Below are 12,500 nucleotides of genomic sequence, written 5' to 3'. Positions count from 1 at the left end.
ACTAACAAAGGTCTCATCTATGTAATTTGTTTGTTTGTTTTTCTGTAGCTTTATTCAATTATTATTATCATTATTATTTTTACTTATCCTTGTCTTTGTTTTATTTATTTAGTTTTTTCTTTTCATTTCTATTCTTAATTAATGTGGATCTCTGCAATTTTCCCACACATCTATCAGTAATAACAAAACATTTTCAGACTCGACCATTTAAAAACACACTTTAAAACAACCAAACCAGGGAAAACAAAAAAGAAAAACAAATGTACCAGGATAAGAATGAAAATGAGCCATAATTTTTCATCTTTCACATCTGCCTCTCGTAATAATGATGGATTTTCAAACTAAACCATTTAAAAACACACTCAAATAACCAAACCACAGAAAAAGGATAAAAAAAGGTGTACCGACAAAACAATGAAGGATAAGAAGTTGATTTCTTCATTTTTTTCACCTATCTATCAGTAAAAACTATACATTTTGAAACTGACCACTCAAAAACACATTATTGTCACCAAGCCATGAAAAAGGAGAGAAAAAAAAAGAAATAAAAAACGTGGCAGCATTAGGGCAAATGATAATGAGTCACCTTTGCAATTTCTTCACATAATTATCAGCAATAACGATATATTTTGAAACTAGACCACTCAAAAACACTTAAACTCAACAAGCCAGGAAAAAAAAAAAATTCATACCAGCATAAGGGTGAATAATAATGAGTCACCTATCAGTAATAAGGATACACTTTGAAACTAGACCACTCAAAACACACATTAAGTCACCAAGCCAGGAAAAAGGAAAAAAAAAAAAACGGGAAATCCACTGTACCAGGATAAGGATGAATTATGAGCCACCTTTTCAATTTTTTTTCACATATCAGTAATAAAGCTAAATTTTCATAACTAATCACTCAAAAACACACTTGTCAACTAACCAAGCCAGGAAAAACACACCAAACAGAAGAAAAAATAAAAAATAATCATCATGCCAGCATAACATGAATGATGAGTCACCTTTTTCATTTTCTTTATATAATAATCAGTAATAACGATACATTTTGAAACTAGACAACTCAAAACACATCAAAGTCACCAAGCCACGGAAAAAAATGACAAAACACCGTACCAGCTTAAGATGAACAATAATGAGTCACCTTTGCATCTTTTTTTTCATATAATAATTAGTAATAAGGATACAATTTGAAACTAGACCATTTAAACACACTTTTTAAACTAAACAATACATGACAAAGCACAGTACCACCATAACATGAACGAAAATAAATCACCTTTTTCAATTTTTTCATATAATTAGTAATAAGGATACAATTTGAAACTAGACCATTTAAACAAAACAATACATGACAAAACACCGTACCACCATAACATGAACGAAAATGAATCACCTTTTTCAATTTTTTCATATAACAAGGATGATTTTGAAACTAGAGCAACTAAACACACATTCCAGCAGGTGGCAATGCAGTGTTCCCCTGAGAGGTGCCCTGGGAAGTGAGCCAAGGAGCCAAGGAGCCAGAGAGCCACACAGGATGAGGAAAGCGAAGTGACGGTAAGAGTGACGGGAAATGTTCTCGCATGACTCTGTTTGTTGACAAAATCTCGGCTTGTCTTATTTCCCTCCCCCCCCGCGCCGCCCCTATGGACACCACCTCACTCTCCCTCACTTACCCACTTCAGGAGGCTCTCGCACAGTGAGTTGCTCTCCATTGTTCGGGTTTTAGCACTTAAACTTTACATAGCAATCCGAGTGGGAGCGATACACCCTCCCTCCTTCACCGCTCAAGCCAGACTGAGGCGGTGATCAACCGTGGCGCACAGGATCATGAAGTACGTTTTCTATGGTTAACAAGAGGAGAGGTGTCTTTCCTAATATTAAATTGCTCCTTCTCCATCTCGTCTGGAAGTAAAAATACATAATAACCGTGTGTTTCGCAAATAAAGAAATATTAGTTTAATTTCCACTTCCTCCTCTCATTCTTCTCATCTCGTTCTCTTCCTCTTCAAGTCATACCGTGTATAAAAAAACAACTCAGTTTTAGCTAAAGATGAGATGCGAGCTTTGCCGTTTAGGAGATAAACACCTTGAGTCCTCCCCTGCTTCACCACGGCCTTGTAGACATCAAGGGACGTCAGCTGGCCAGTCAGGGGCAGCTCCAGGAACACACCGCCCACCCCTACCTGACAGCGGATCTCAGCGCCTTTGGGAGAGAGGGAAGCTGATCATGTAAACAATCATTTACAACTGATTCTCCGTTCACACACTATGTAAAACAAGCAGACAACATATATAAGGAGATATAATAATACAAACAACATCAGTAATTACTGTAAACATTAAAACAACACAGGTAAACATATACGTTAACCTCTCTCTCTCTCTCTCTCTCTCTCTCCACTGTTTAACGAGTGCTATATCCCCTATTATATCCTCTCTAAACCACTTCCCTCTCTTCCTTGTACAATTTTTTATTCGATATACAAGTAGATACATTGACATGGTAATGACTTATAATTGAGTTAGACATGTTTATGTCCTATTATTTTCAGTGTGGGTTACCCTGCTTTGGCCTGCGCACTCAGCCAAGGGGGGAAAGCAAGAGGACTCAGAGGAGGCGGCGAGACAGGACGCCAGTTTGCGACAAAGAAGTAGTGACAGTGTCTGGAGGGTGGCCGTGTGCTGCTGGTGCCTTATTTAACATGGATTTACGGTGATCAGAACGGTGACACGGGCCTGCCTGCCTGTGTGTGCGCTGGTGCAAGCTTGGTGCCTGGGTGGGAGGGCAGGGGTTGCTGCTGGGACGGCCAACAACACTGTAATATTGGTAAGTGACCCAGCTAACACTTGCTCAGCTAGGGGAGTTTACACAATGGCTTGTTGTAACAGACGGTGGCTTTGATAGTTTTGTTCCTTGTTGATAATACAGGACGGTCAAGAGACGCTAGTGTAGAGGTGGAGGCCGCTACCACCACCATTCTGCCTCACTTAAGCCTTCATCACACCAAAACCTGCCAATGACAGTCGTATCTGAACAGCTGATAGTCAAGCATAGTCATGTGGCTCCATTCAGTGACGGCCGTGACTGGAAAACAATGCAAAGTATGCCAAATATTAGCTAAACACAGCCAGCCAGTAGGCGGTGGCTGCGTCACACCCCGGGCCGAGCGGGCGGGCGGGCTGGTGGCGGTTTGAAATTTACGTACGTATCGGAACTCATTTCAAAATCGACTTATAGAAAAAAATACGCTGGACTCGAATGATTGGCATTTTACGACTTGATAGATACTTAAACAATTTTCCATAATATCAAAACATCTCCAGCATAACTAGTATTAAAGAAAAATTTATATTAAGTATATTGAAAGTATTAGAATATTCTCACCATTAAAAGCTGAGAAACGTCCAGCCATTTCCACCTCCCTGGTATATTGAAAAATATTAGACAATATATATACGATCTTCTCAGGCATCCAACTCTAACCCAGGACCAGAAGTGAACGCACGAAAGATAAAAATAGGTTAAAATAAGCATTAAAACCTTATCACCTTATAAACCACTATTAAGTCCAGCCATGTTGACTTATCGAGTATGCTGACACACTCTACATAATCTGAGCTATCTTTCAAAACAATCTAGAAGGAGCTACGCCGTCAACTGAAAACGTAAACAAACCAAAACCAAAACTATAATATCTATCTTTAACGGGACTAAACACCATTGTAATGGCCACAGTTTTGACTCAATGGTTTAGTGACACACTTTTCAGAGTATAAGTGAGTCTGTGAAATGATAGAGATTCAGTTATAGCTTCAAACAAAAAAGCCATAAATGCGGAGACGTAAATTTTACGCCACCAGATGGCTCTTACTTAGGCCACAAAACAGCACAAGACGCCACATATTTACCGAACAGTGGAACGGTTGACACTTCATAAGCTACGAAATGTATATAGAAACCCAAAAATCGCAGTACAGAGACCGAATAATAGAGTTAAGAGAATAGGGACCCCGAGGCGCCGGCCTTTGTGGAGAAGACCGCCCACATTTGACCTCAATTATTGTTTCATGACTTCAAAACGAGACAATGGCGGATATAGGTGAACGTAGTGAAGTGTTTTTATACCTGTTAGGTCAGAATGGATCAACTTTTCACCGGTTATAATGAGGTAACTGTGAAAAGTGTTTATGTATGAGTGACGTCATCAAAGCTGCTGCCGGCTGGACATGGCCTGTCATTGTTTGTTTCTATTGTTGTTGTTATTGCGTTATTTGCAGTGTAGATACGAGAAGAAGTATTAAGGAAATATTAGATATGGAGAAGAAGGATTAAGAAGATAGTAGAAATGGTGGAGTAGAAGGAGAAGGGTATTATGATAGCTGGCAACTCACACCGGATCCCCAGATTATTATGTATATACTGTATTGTCTTATTATAAAGTGTAGTAGAATTTAATATGAGTCAATTAGCTTCTCCAAATACACATCGTCTCCATTTCCCCTAAATGTTTATATCAAGATTTTGGCAGAGTTTCTCCAGTCGCTAAAGAGAAAATACGGCTCTGTGATATTCGGGTAAACTATTCCATATATTCACTACTCGTTACTCTCTGGCTTAAACACTTACTCCTCATGACAAATTGATTTACATACAGATACTTTACACAAGCCGTCTCTCCATATATATGTTTTAAGACTAGTTTCCTTCAGTGGTGAGCCGAGCCGTGTTTGTTGTTATTGTGGCTAGGAGAGTGTTGCGTGGCCGTTCATGTGTGTGTGTGTGTGTGTGTGTCAGCTGTCTTGTAGCGGAATGACTCTTGCTGCATTGAATTACGGCCACAGTGACTTGTTCCCGCACCACACTCCCTGCTGGTGACTGCCGTGGTGTCTGGTGAGTGTGGTGTGTGGTGGTGGTGATGAGAAAAACACCTGTCACTTTCAGCCAATGAAACTGAGATGTGTGTTTTTGCGTTTTATATGTTTATTTACTTATTTGCTCTTGTTTTCTTCGCTCCTGATTGGAAATTAATCAAACTAACCTAATCTTTACAGTGACGGTGGTGGTGGTGGTGTGTGATGCCTCATGGTGTGTGCAGTCGCCGCGCCCGCCGCCCCCGACATCACACACCACACGGACCACTGACAGGCAGACCGCAGCTGCGTGTGGTGAGAGAGAGAGAGAGAGAGAGAGAGAGAGAGACGAGGCTGGGTTGTGTGTGGTTAGGAAAAATAAATGGTGTTTGTATGGGATAAAAGAAAAGAATGGTGTGTGTTTACCAAGTTATATATTACAGGTTTGGAGTGGGGTTCATAGTGACCTGTCTCCATATCTACTTTTATCCAACTTTTCCTTCAAATCGTGCACACTTTCTGGTGCTGCAGGCTCTTCACTCAAGCCGTCCCAGATGTCCACCGTCCTGTGTGGAAAACTGATCTTTATAGTGTTCCTCTTACACTGACTTTTCATGATCTTGGAATGTGTGTGTGTGTGTGTGTGTGTGAGACAGATAGACAGAGAGAGAGAGGTTTTTGTGTGGAGTAGGGGAAAGAAATAGTGTTTTTGTGTGGGGTAGGGAAAAAATGGTGTGTGATTTTGTATCTGTTTGTAATGTTGTATATATTTGTGTTTTATATTTTTTGTTTGTGTCTTTTATTGATATTCTAGTTTATGTTCTAAGTTATGATTATGCTGGGTGAGATAACAGAGAGAGAAAGAGAGAGAGAGAGGTTAACCCCCCTCAGTACTGGGATGCATTTCTTCCCTGTTTTTTTTTTTTTTTTTTTTTTTTTTGGTACGATCAGACAATTTTATTTGCATTAGGAAGGGTCTATGGAGGTCAGAAGATTAATGGCCACAGTCTTTACTATTTTAATCCCCATATAAGTTTCTGAAGCTGTATGAAATCACCAAATAGTCACCAGAATGAATATGGAAATGTGTCATTGTACTGAAGGGGTTAATTAGTATTGATATTACTTGTATTATTATATTGATTTTGTTGCGTCCGTTCATTTTGTGCTTTGTTGTACTTTATTTGCTTTTATTGATACTCTAGTTGTTTATGTGTAAGTTATTAGGGACCACAGTGGTGCAGTGGAACCATGCGTGCTTTGGGGTCCGAGGGGTCTCTTAGCGCACGGGTTCGAATTCTGTCCACAGTCCGAGTGTAGGTTGGGCTTCCTCACTCGGGGCAACGGTTTCCTAGCGGGTGGGCTTTTAGATAGGAGGTACCACAAAAAGTATCCCCTTTAGCCCAGAAATTCCTGTAAAAAGTACACATGGTCTAAATAAAAAAAAAAAGTTAGCTAAAATGATTGTAATGTCTGGTAAGCTATGGTCTGTGTGCTCTAAAGTGGTTCCTGGGTGTGGGTTTGAGTGGTGCCCCAGGGAATGCATGGTTATCAGATCTTGAGAAAACTGTGAGCTGTCCTTGTAATGAGTGCGCTGATTAACAGATAACCAGCATTATTTACATCAAATCATTTACATTATAAACCACAATGTGTTTGAAATCCAGGAGACAGTTTACAGCAGACAGTCTATAGCAGCTTTGTTTACACTGTGCCATCATGAAGGAAGTTGTGGAAGTTGTGTTTAGAGGCAGAAAAAAGATGTTGGAGATAGTGAGGGACCAACAAAACTGCTATTGTCAGTCTACTGTAAACTGAGAGAGAGAGAGAAAGAGTGAGCGAGTTCCATTGATAACCAGTCACATCAGGAACCTATTAGTGACTTGTTTTGACCTTACAGATGTGACGCTGGGACACTTTGCCAACCGTGCGGGGAAGATTGGTGGTGGTGGTGGTGGTGGTGGTGGTAGTGCTCGGACGAAGAAGAAAGCCTGACCACAGCGATAAAGAAGTGTGTGTGTTCCTGTGTTTGTCTGTGTGTGTGTGTGTGTGTGTGTGTGTGTGTGTGTGTGTGTGTGTGTGTGTGTGTGTGTGTATTTTAAGCATCAATGATTATCCTTTCCTATATAACTTTTTTTTTAATCGTTACTAAAGATATGTACATTTTGAGAAGCTGTCTGTCTGTCTATCTATCTATCTATCTGTCTGTGTAGTATTTATTTATCTATCTATCTATCTATCTATCTATATGTCTGTCTATCTGTTTATCTGTATGTCTGTCTGTCTTTTATTCCCATGACCTCACCATTCCGTCCACAGTGTCAGTGAAGGATAGTGACGAGAGGCCTTGGGATGAGCAGGATGATGATGACGACGACACTATCATCTGCAATGGTGATGGTGGTGGTGGTGGTGGTGAGGAGAAAGAGAAAGGAGTCCTGACAGTGAAGAGAGGTGAGTGTGTGGTGATGGTGAGGCTGGGAAGGATGGTGATGGTGAAATAGTGATGAAGGCTAGATAAAATGGTGAAAATAGTGATGAAAAAAGGCAGGATGGTGAAAACAGTGATGGATAATAGGCAGGATGGTGAAATAGTGATAAAGGATTGGTAGGATAGTGAAAATAGTGATTAAGGATAGGCAGGATGGTGAAATAGTGAAGGGAAGATAGAATGGTGATGATAGGGAAGGTGACTGATAAAAAATGGTGAAGATGATGATGATGATGATAGTGAAAGTGGATGATGAAAGATTGTGAAAATGATAATAATAGTGAAAGTATTAGAGGAAAAATGATGATGATGATAGTGAAGGTAAGGAATGAAAAAAAAATGTCTTGTGATAATGATGATGAATATGAATAATGAAAGATAGTGAAATAGAGACAGTGATGATGATGATGGTGTAAGATTGTGATGAAAGATAGTGAAATAGAGACAAGGATAATGATGATGGTGTAAGATTGTGATGAAAGATAGTGAAATAGAGACAGTGATGATGATGATGGTGTAAGATTGTGATGAAAGATAGTGAAATAGAGACAGTGATGATGATGATGGTGTAAGATTGTGATGAAAGATAGTGAAATAGAGACAGGGATGATGATGATGGTGTAAGATTGTGATGAAAGATAGTGAAATAGAGACAGTGATGATGATGATGGTGTAAGATTGTGATGAAAGATAGTGAATAGGGACAAATGATGATGATGATGAAAGATGGTGAATATAAACTGATGATGATAGATAGATAGATAGTGATATAGTGAGGAATGAAAAACAGAAACAAAATAATGATGATGATGCAAGATTGTGAGATAAAATGAGATGAAAAAAAAAATGGTGATAAAATAATGATGGTGGTGATGTTGAGAGGTCTTCCTTCCCTCAGATCACAAAAGAAGAAGAAGAAGAGTACTGGAGAGAAGAGAAGAGGAAGAAGAAGGACTAACGGACTATCCTCTTGATTTGTGGTTCTGTATTAGGTAATGGAATCTCTCTCTCTCTCTCTTTCTCTCTCTCTCAGTGTTACCAAGATCCTGAACATCACAACACCCATCTCTCTCTCTCTCTCTCTCTCTCTCTCTGGCAGTGAGTACATCAGGCCAGAGGATGTGGGAAGGTTTGCCAGCCTGTGTCAAGCTACCAGGTACATCACCACCACTGTACAATTCTGGCTCTCCATGTTTAGAAGGTGTGTGTGTGTGTGTGTGTGTGTGTGTGTGTGTTATTTTTTTATTTAATTTCTTAGCCAGTTTATTTTTATTTTATTTTTTTTTTTATTGTTATTTTTTTGTTATTTTTGTTAGTGTGTGTTTGTGCCATCTTTTATTTATTCATTTATTAGTTTATTTCTTTATTTTCATTTTTATTTTTTTTAGATATATTTTGTTTTATTTATCTTTATTATTTTTTCTTATTTTTTGGGGTGTGCATTTGTTTGCGTTTGTTTTGCTTATTATTTTTCTCTCTCTCTCCCCTCCCACAGATACTACCAATGGACTGCCAATCTGCCGGACTCCCTCAATTACTGGAACCTGGACCGCAGAATGAGGGACGTGCGTGTGTGTGTGATTCGTGCTCTCTTCCTCATGTACGCACCCTTCCAAGCCCGCCTGGCCGCAGAGAAGCCCCTCAGTGCTGACCCCACCCAGCTCCTGCGTGCCCAGTGTATCCTGCAGTGGCATAGGGTGTGTAGGGGTGTGTTGTGGTGTGTTTAGGGTGTTTTAAGTGTGCAGTTGTTAGTGGTTCAATAGTTCTTCCAGCGGGGAATTAAGTGACTGTTGACTGAGACTGTAAACATTAATCCAGCGACACTGTAGGACTAAGTGTGCCAAGTGTGCATCATTGTGTTCCCAGCAGTGCCTCTCTCTCCCCAGCACAGAAGGACGGCCCACACCACAAGTACTTCTTCAAGTTTGCCCACACTCACCACTGCATGAGAGAAGACAGGCTGGCCAAGTGTGTGGGGGAGGCACCCGCCCACACCAACCCACACAATGGATGCTGGGTGCTGGAGGTGTGTGTGTGTGTGTGTGTGTGTGTGATAGGTAGAGAAATAGATGGATATTGAACAGAAAGGTGTGTATGTGTGGGTGTGATAGAGAAATAGGTAAAAAAGATGAAGAAAAAAGGAAAACTTGAGACATTTGTTGTATCTGTATATGTGTGTATGTGTAACAGAGAGAGAGAGAGAGAGAGAGAGAGATTAATTTATTCCTTCATTCATCTATCTGTCTATCTTTTATCTATTTATACATTTATTCTTCCACTTATTTATCTATCTATCTATCTATTATGTGTCTATCCACCACCCATCCACTCACACTGACCCGTCCGTCTATCCGCACATCTCAGGCCACCAGCGCGGGTGTGTGTGCGGTGCCGATGGTGATGGGGGAGCACCTCTACCATGCTGGGGTGGGGGTGTCGGCCAACCTCTGCAGTCACACCCTCCGCCTGGCCCTCGTCCCCCCACACCTCCTGCCACCCTCCTCCAGGGGCTCCACTCGCCGCCATCGTGTCCCTGCTACTGAGGTAATGGGGGGTGGGGGGAGGGGTTGTTGTTGTTGTTTTCTTTTTGATGTTTTTATTATTTTCTTTTATTTTTAGTTTTTGTTTTTCTTTTCTTTTTGATGTTATTGTTGTTGTTATTTTGTTATTTTCTTCTTCTTCTTCTTCTTCTTCTTCTTCTTCTTCTGTTTTGCTTCTGTTCATGTTTTTTCCTCCTCTTGTTTTCTTTTTCTCTTTTCATCTTAATAATTTTACTCTCTCTCTCTCTCTCTCTCTCTCTCTCTCTCTCTCTCTCTCTCTCTCTCTCTCTCTCTCTCTCTCTCTCTCTCTCTCTCTCTCTCTCTCCCATCTCTTTCTCTCTCTCTCTCCCTCTCTCTCTCTCTCTCTCCCCCATTGACACTTCATCCCTCAACCAAAACATTATCTAACCTAACCTAACCCAACCTAATCTAACCCAACCTAACCTAACCTAACCTAACCCAACCTAATCTAACCTAACCTAACCTAACCCAACCTAATCTAACCTAACCTAACCTAACCTAACCTAACCTAACCTAACCTAACCTAACCCAACCTAACCTAACCTAACCTAACCTCACCTCACTCACACAGATAACATTGGACCCAGTAAGCAATGTCCGCCTCTACCCATGGTGGCACCCGGAGTATTGGAACCTCCTTCAGATCTCCCATAGCAGTGACAAGGATGACTGGTGACCCCCTGCCTGGTGACCTTTGGGGCTGGAGTGTTCAGGGGCTGTGTGTTTGGTTTGTGACTGTGTGTTTGTGTGTTTGTGGGTGTGTTTGGTTAGGTTTGGTTGTGTTTTTTCAAGACTGATTGTTTTAGGGGTCGTTGAGGTGTTTAGGAGTGTGTGTGTGTGTGTGTGTGTGTCTGTGTGTTTGGTTGAATTAATGGTGTGTGTGTTTTTAAGATTGTGTGATTAAGGTGTTTACGAGTGTGTGTGTGTGTGTGTGTGTGTGTGTTTGGAAGAGTGTTTAGTTGTGTTAATGTGTGTGTGTTTTTTATAAGATTAGATCATTCTTAAGATGTTTAGAAGACTGTATGACTTGAAAAAGACCAATTTAAGTGACTGGAGTAGTATTTGGTGTGTTTAAGAGACTACAAAAATGATAATTGACTGTTTGCATGACTGTATGTGAATCTAAAAGCTTACTTAGTTGTTAAGGTGACTGTTAAGTTATTCAGAAGACTGTATGAGCAAGAAATGACTGTTTGAGTGATTGTATGGCCAAAAATTGACTGACTGACTAACTATATTGAATTCAGTGATAGTTTGAAAGGCTCTAGGGGAAGTTATTGGGATTTTTAAGGCTGTTTTCATGGTTCCAGTGATAGTTTGCCAGGCTGTAGGAGACGTTTGTGGGTTTTGAAGGTGTTTTCATGGTTCCAGTGATAGTTTGCCAGGCTCTAGTGGAAGTTTATAAGATTTTTAAAGGTGTTTTCATGGTTCCAATCTGCATAAAAGGTTGAAGTGGAAGTTATTACGTTTTTTAAGAGTTTTTTCATGGTTCCAGTCAATTTAAAAGGTTCTAGTGGAAGTTGTTATGGTTTTCAAGGTGTTTTCATGGTTCCAATGGTAGTTTGACAGGCTCTAGTGGAAAATTTCTGGGATTTTTTAGTTTTTTTCATGGTTCCAGTCAATTTCAAAGGGTGTAGTGGAAGTTATAATGGTTTTCAAGGGTGCTTTTCATGGTTCCAGTGATAGTTTGACAAGAAGAATGTGTAATTTAAGAATAGCAGACTGTTTTAGCATCTCTGTGGCCTTGGAAAACAGTTGTGTTGTGACAATAGAGTGTTTGAAAGTGAAATTGTGTTGTTGTTGTTATTGGAAAGACTATCAGTAATATTTTTGTATGTTTGTACTGTGTTGAGATTCTATTGTATTGGAAAGTTAGCATACAGAGAAGGCAGGTGACTCTCTCTCTCTCTCTCTCTCTCTCTCTCTCTCTCTCTCTCTCTCTCTCTCTCTCTCTCTCTCTCTCTCTCTCTCATTATTATGTTTGCATTTTTCTATTTTTTTTCTTTGTTTCTCTTCTCAATTATCTCTCTCTCTCTCTCTCTCTCTCTCTCTCTCTCTCTCTCTCTCTCTCTCTCTCTCTCTCTCTCTCTCTCTCTCTCTCTTATTATGTTTGCTCTCTCTCTCTCTCTCTCTCTCTCTCTCTCTCTCTCTCTCTCTCTCTCTCTCTCTCTCTCTCTCTCTCTCTCTCCAAAGTGTCATATCTACTAAAATGTGTAACATATATGGGAATCTATGTGTATATGTAATTGTATGAAGGAGGTATGTATGTATGTATGTATGTGTATGGTGCTTAATACTGCAAGATCTCCTCCTCCTCCTCCTCCTCCTCCTCCTCCTTTTGTTATTGAATTGATGAACATTGAAATAAATATGTTTGCGATTATCATTCATTTTATTCTCCTCGTCCTCCTCTTCTTGTTTTTGATTAGTGAACACTGAAATAAGTATGTTTGTGATTATCCTTTTTCTCCTCCTTCTCTTTTGTTAATGAGGTTGAACATTGAAATAAATATGTTTGCTGTTATCCTTTTCTCCTCCTCCTTTTCCTCTTTTGTAAATGAATTGATGAATAGTGAAATAGATAT

At 40.0% G+C, this 12,500-nt stretch overlaps 2 protein-coding genes across 3 annotated transcripts in view; one reads left to right on the top strand and one right to left on the bottom strand.

The window, feature by feature from the left end:
- Positions 1–1,827, bottom strand: part of LOC123510229 (protein Hook homolog 3-like) — a 55,681-nt gene extending 53,854 nt beyond the window's left edge. For both annotated transcript variants that reach the window (XM_045265294.1, XM_045265222.1), the window contains exon 1: positions 1,686–1,827. In XM_045265294.1, coding sequence (XP_045121229.1) covers positions 1,686–1,724 — 39 coding nt within the window. In that variant the 5' untranslated portion in view covers positions 1,725–1,827. The remainder of the gene's footprint in view (positions 1–1,685) is intronic.
- A 2,921-nt stretch (positions 1,828–4,748) lies between these two features.
- Positions 4,749–11,883, top strand: LOC123510180 (transmembrane protein 183-like). The gene is made up of 10 exons (XM_045265097.1): positions 4,749–4,903; positions 5,065–5,178; positions 6,764–6,874; positions 7,183–7,317; positions 8,253–8,346; positions 8,454–8,555; positions 8,850–9,051; positions 9,246–9,380; positions 9,719–9,898; positions 10,487–11,883. Coding segments are annotated over exons 3-10 (954 nt in total). The 5' UTR covers positions 4,749–4,903; positions 5,065–5,178; positions 6,764–6,873; the 3' UTR covers positions 10,592–11,883.
- Positions 11,884–12,500: the final 617 nt, after the last annotated feature.

Source organism: Portunus trituberculatus, chromosome 1 (assembly GCF_017591435.1).
Source record: "Portunus trituberculatus isolate SZX2019 chromosome 1, ASM1759143v1, whole genome shotgun sequence".
Taxonomy (NCBI): domain Eukaryota; kingdom Metazoa; phylum Arthropoda; class Malacostraca; order Decapoda; family Portunidae; genus Portunus; species Portunus trituberculatus.
The sequence above is the reverse complement of the archived record's forward strand: the minus strand, read 5'-3'. Positions and strand labels throughout refer to the sequence as shown.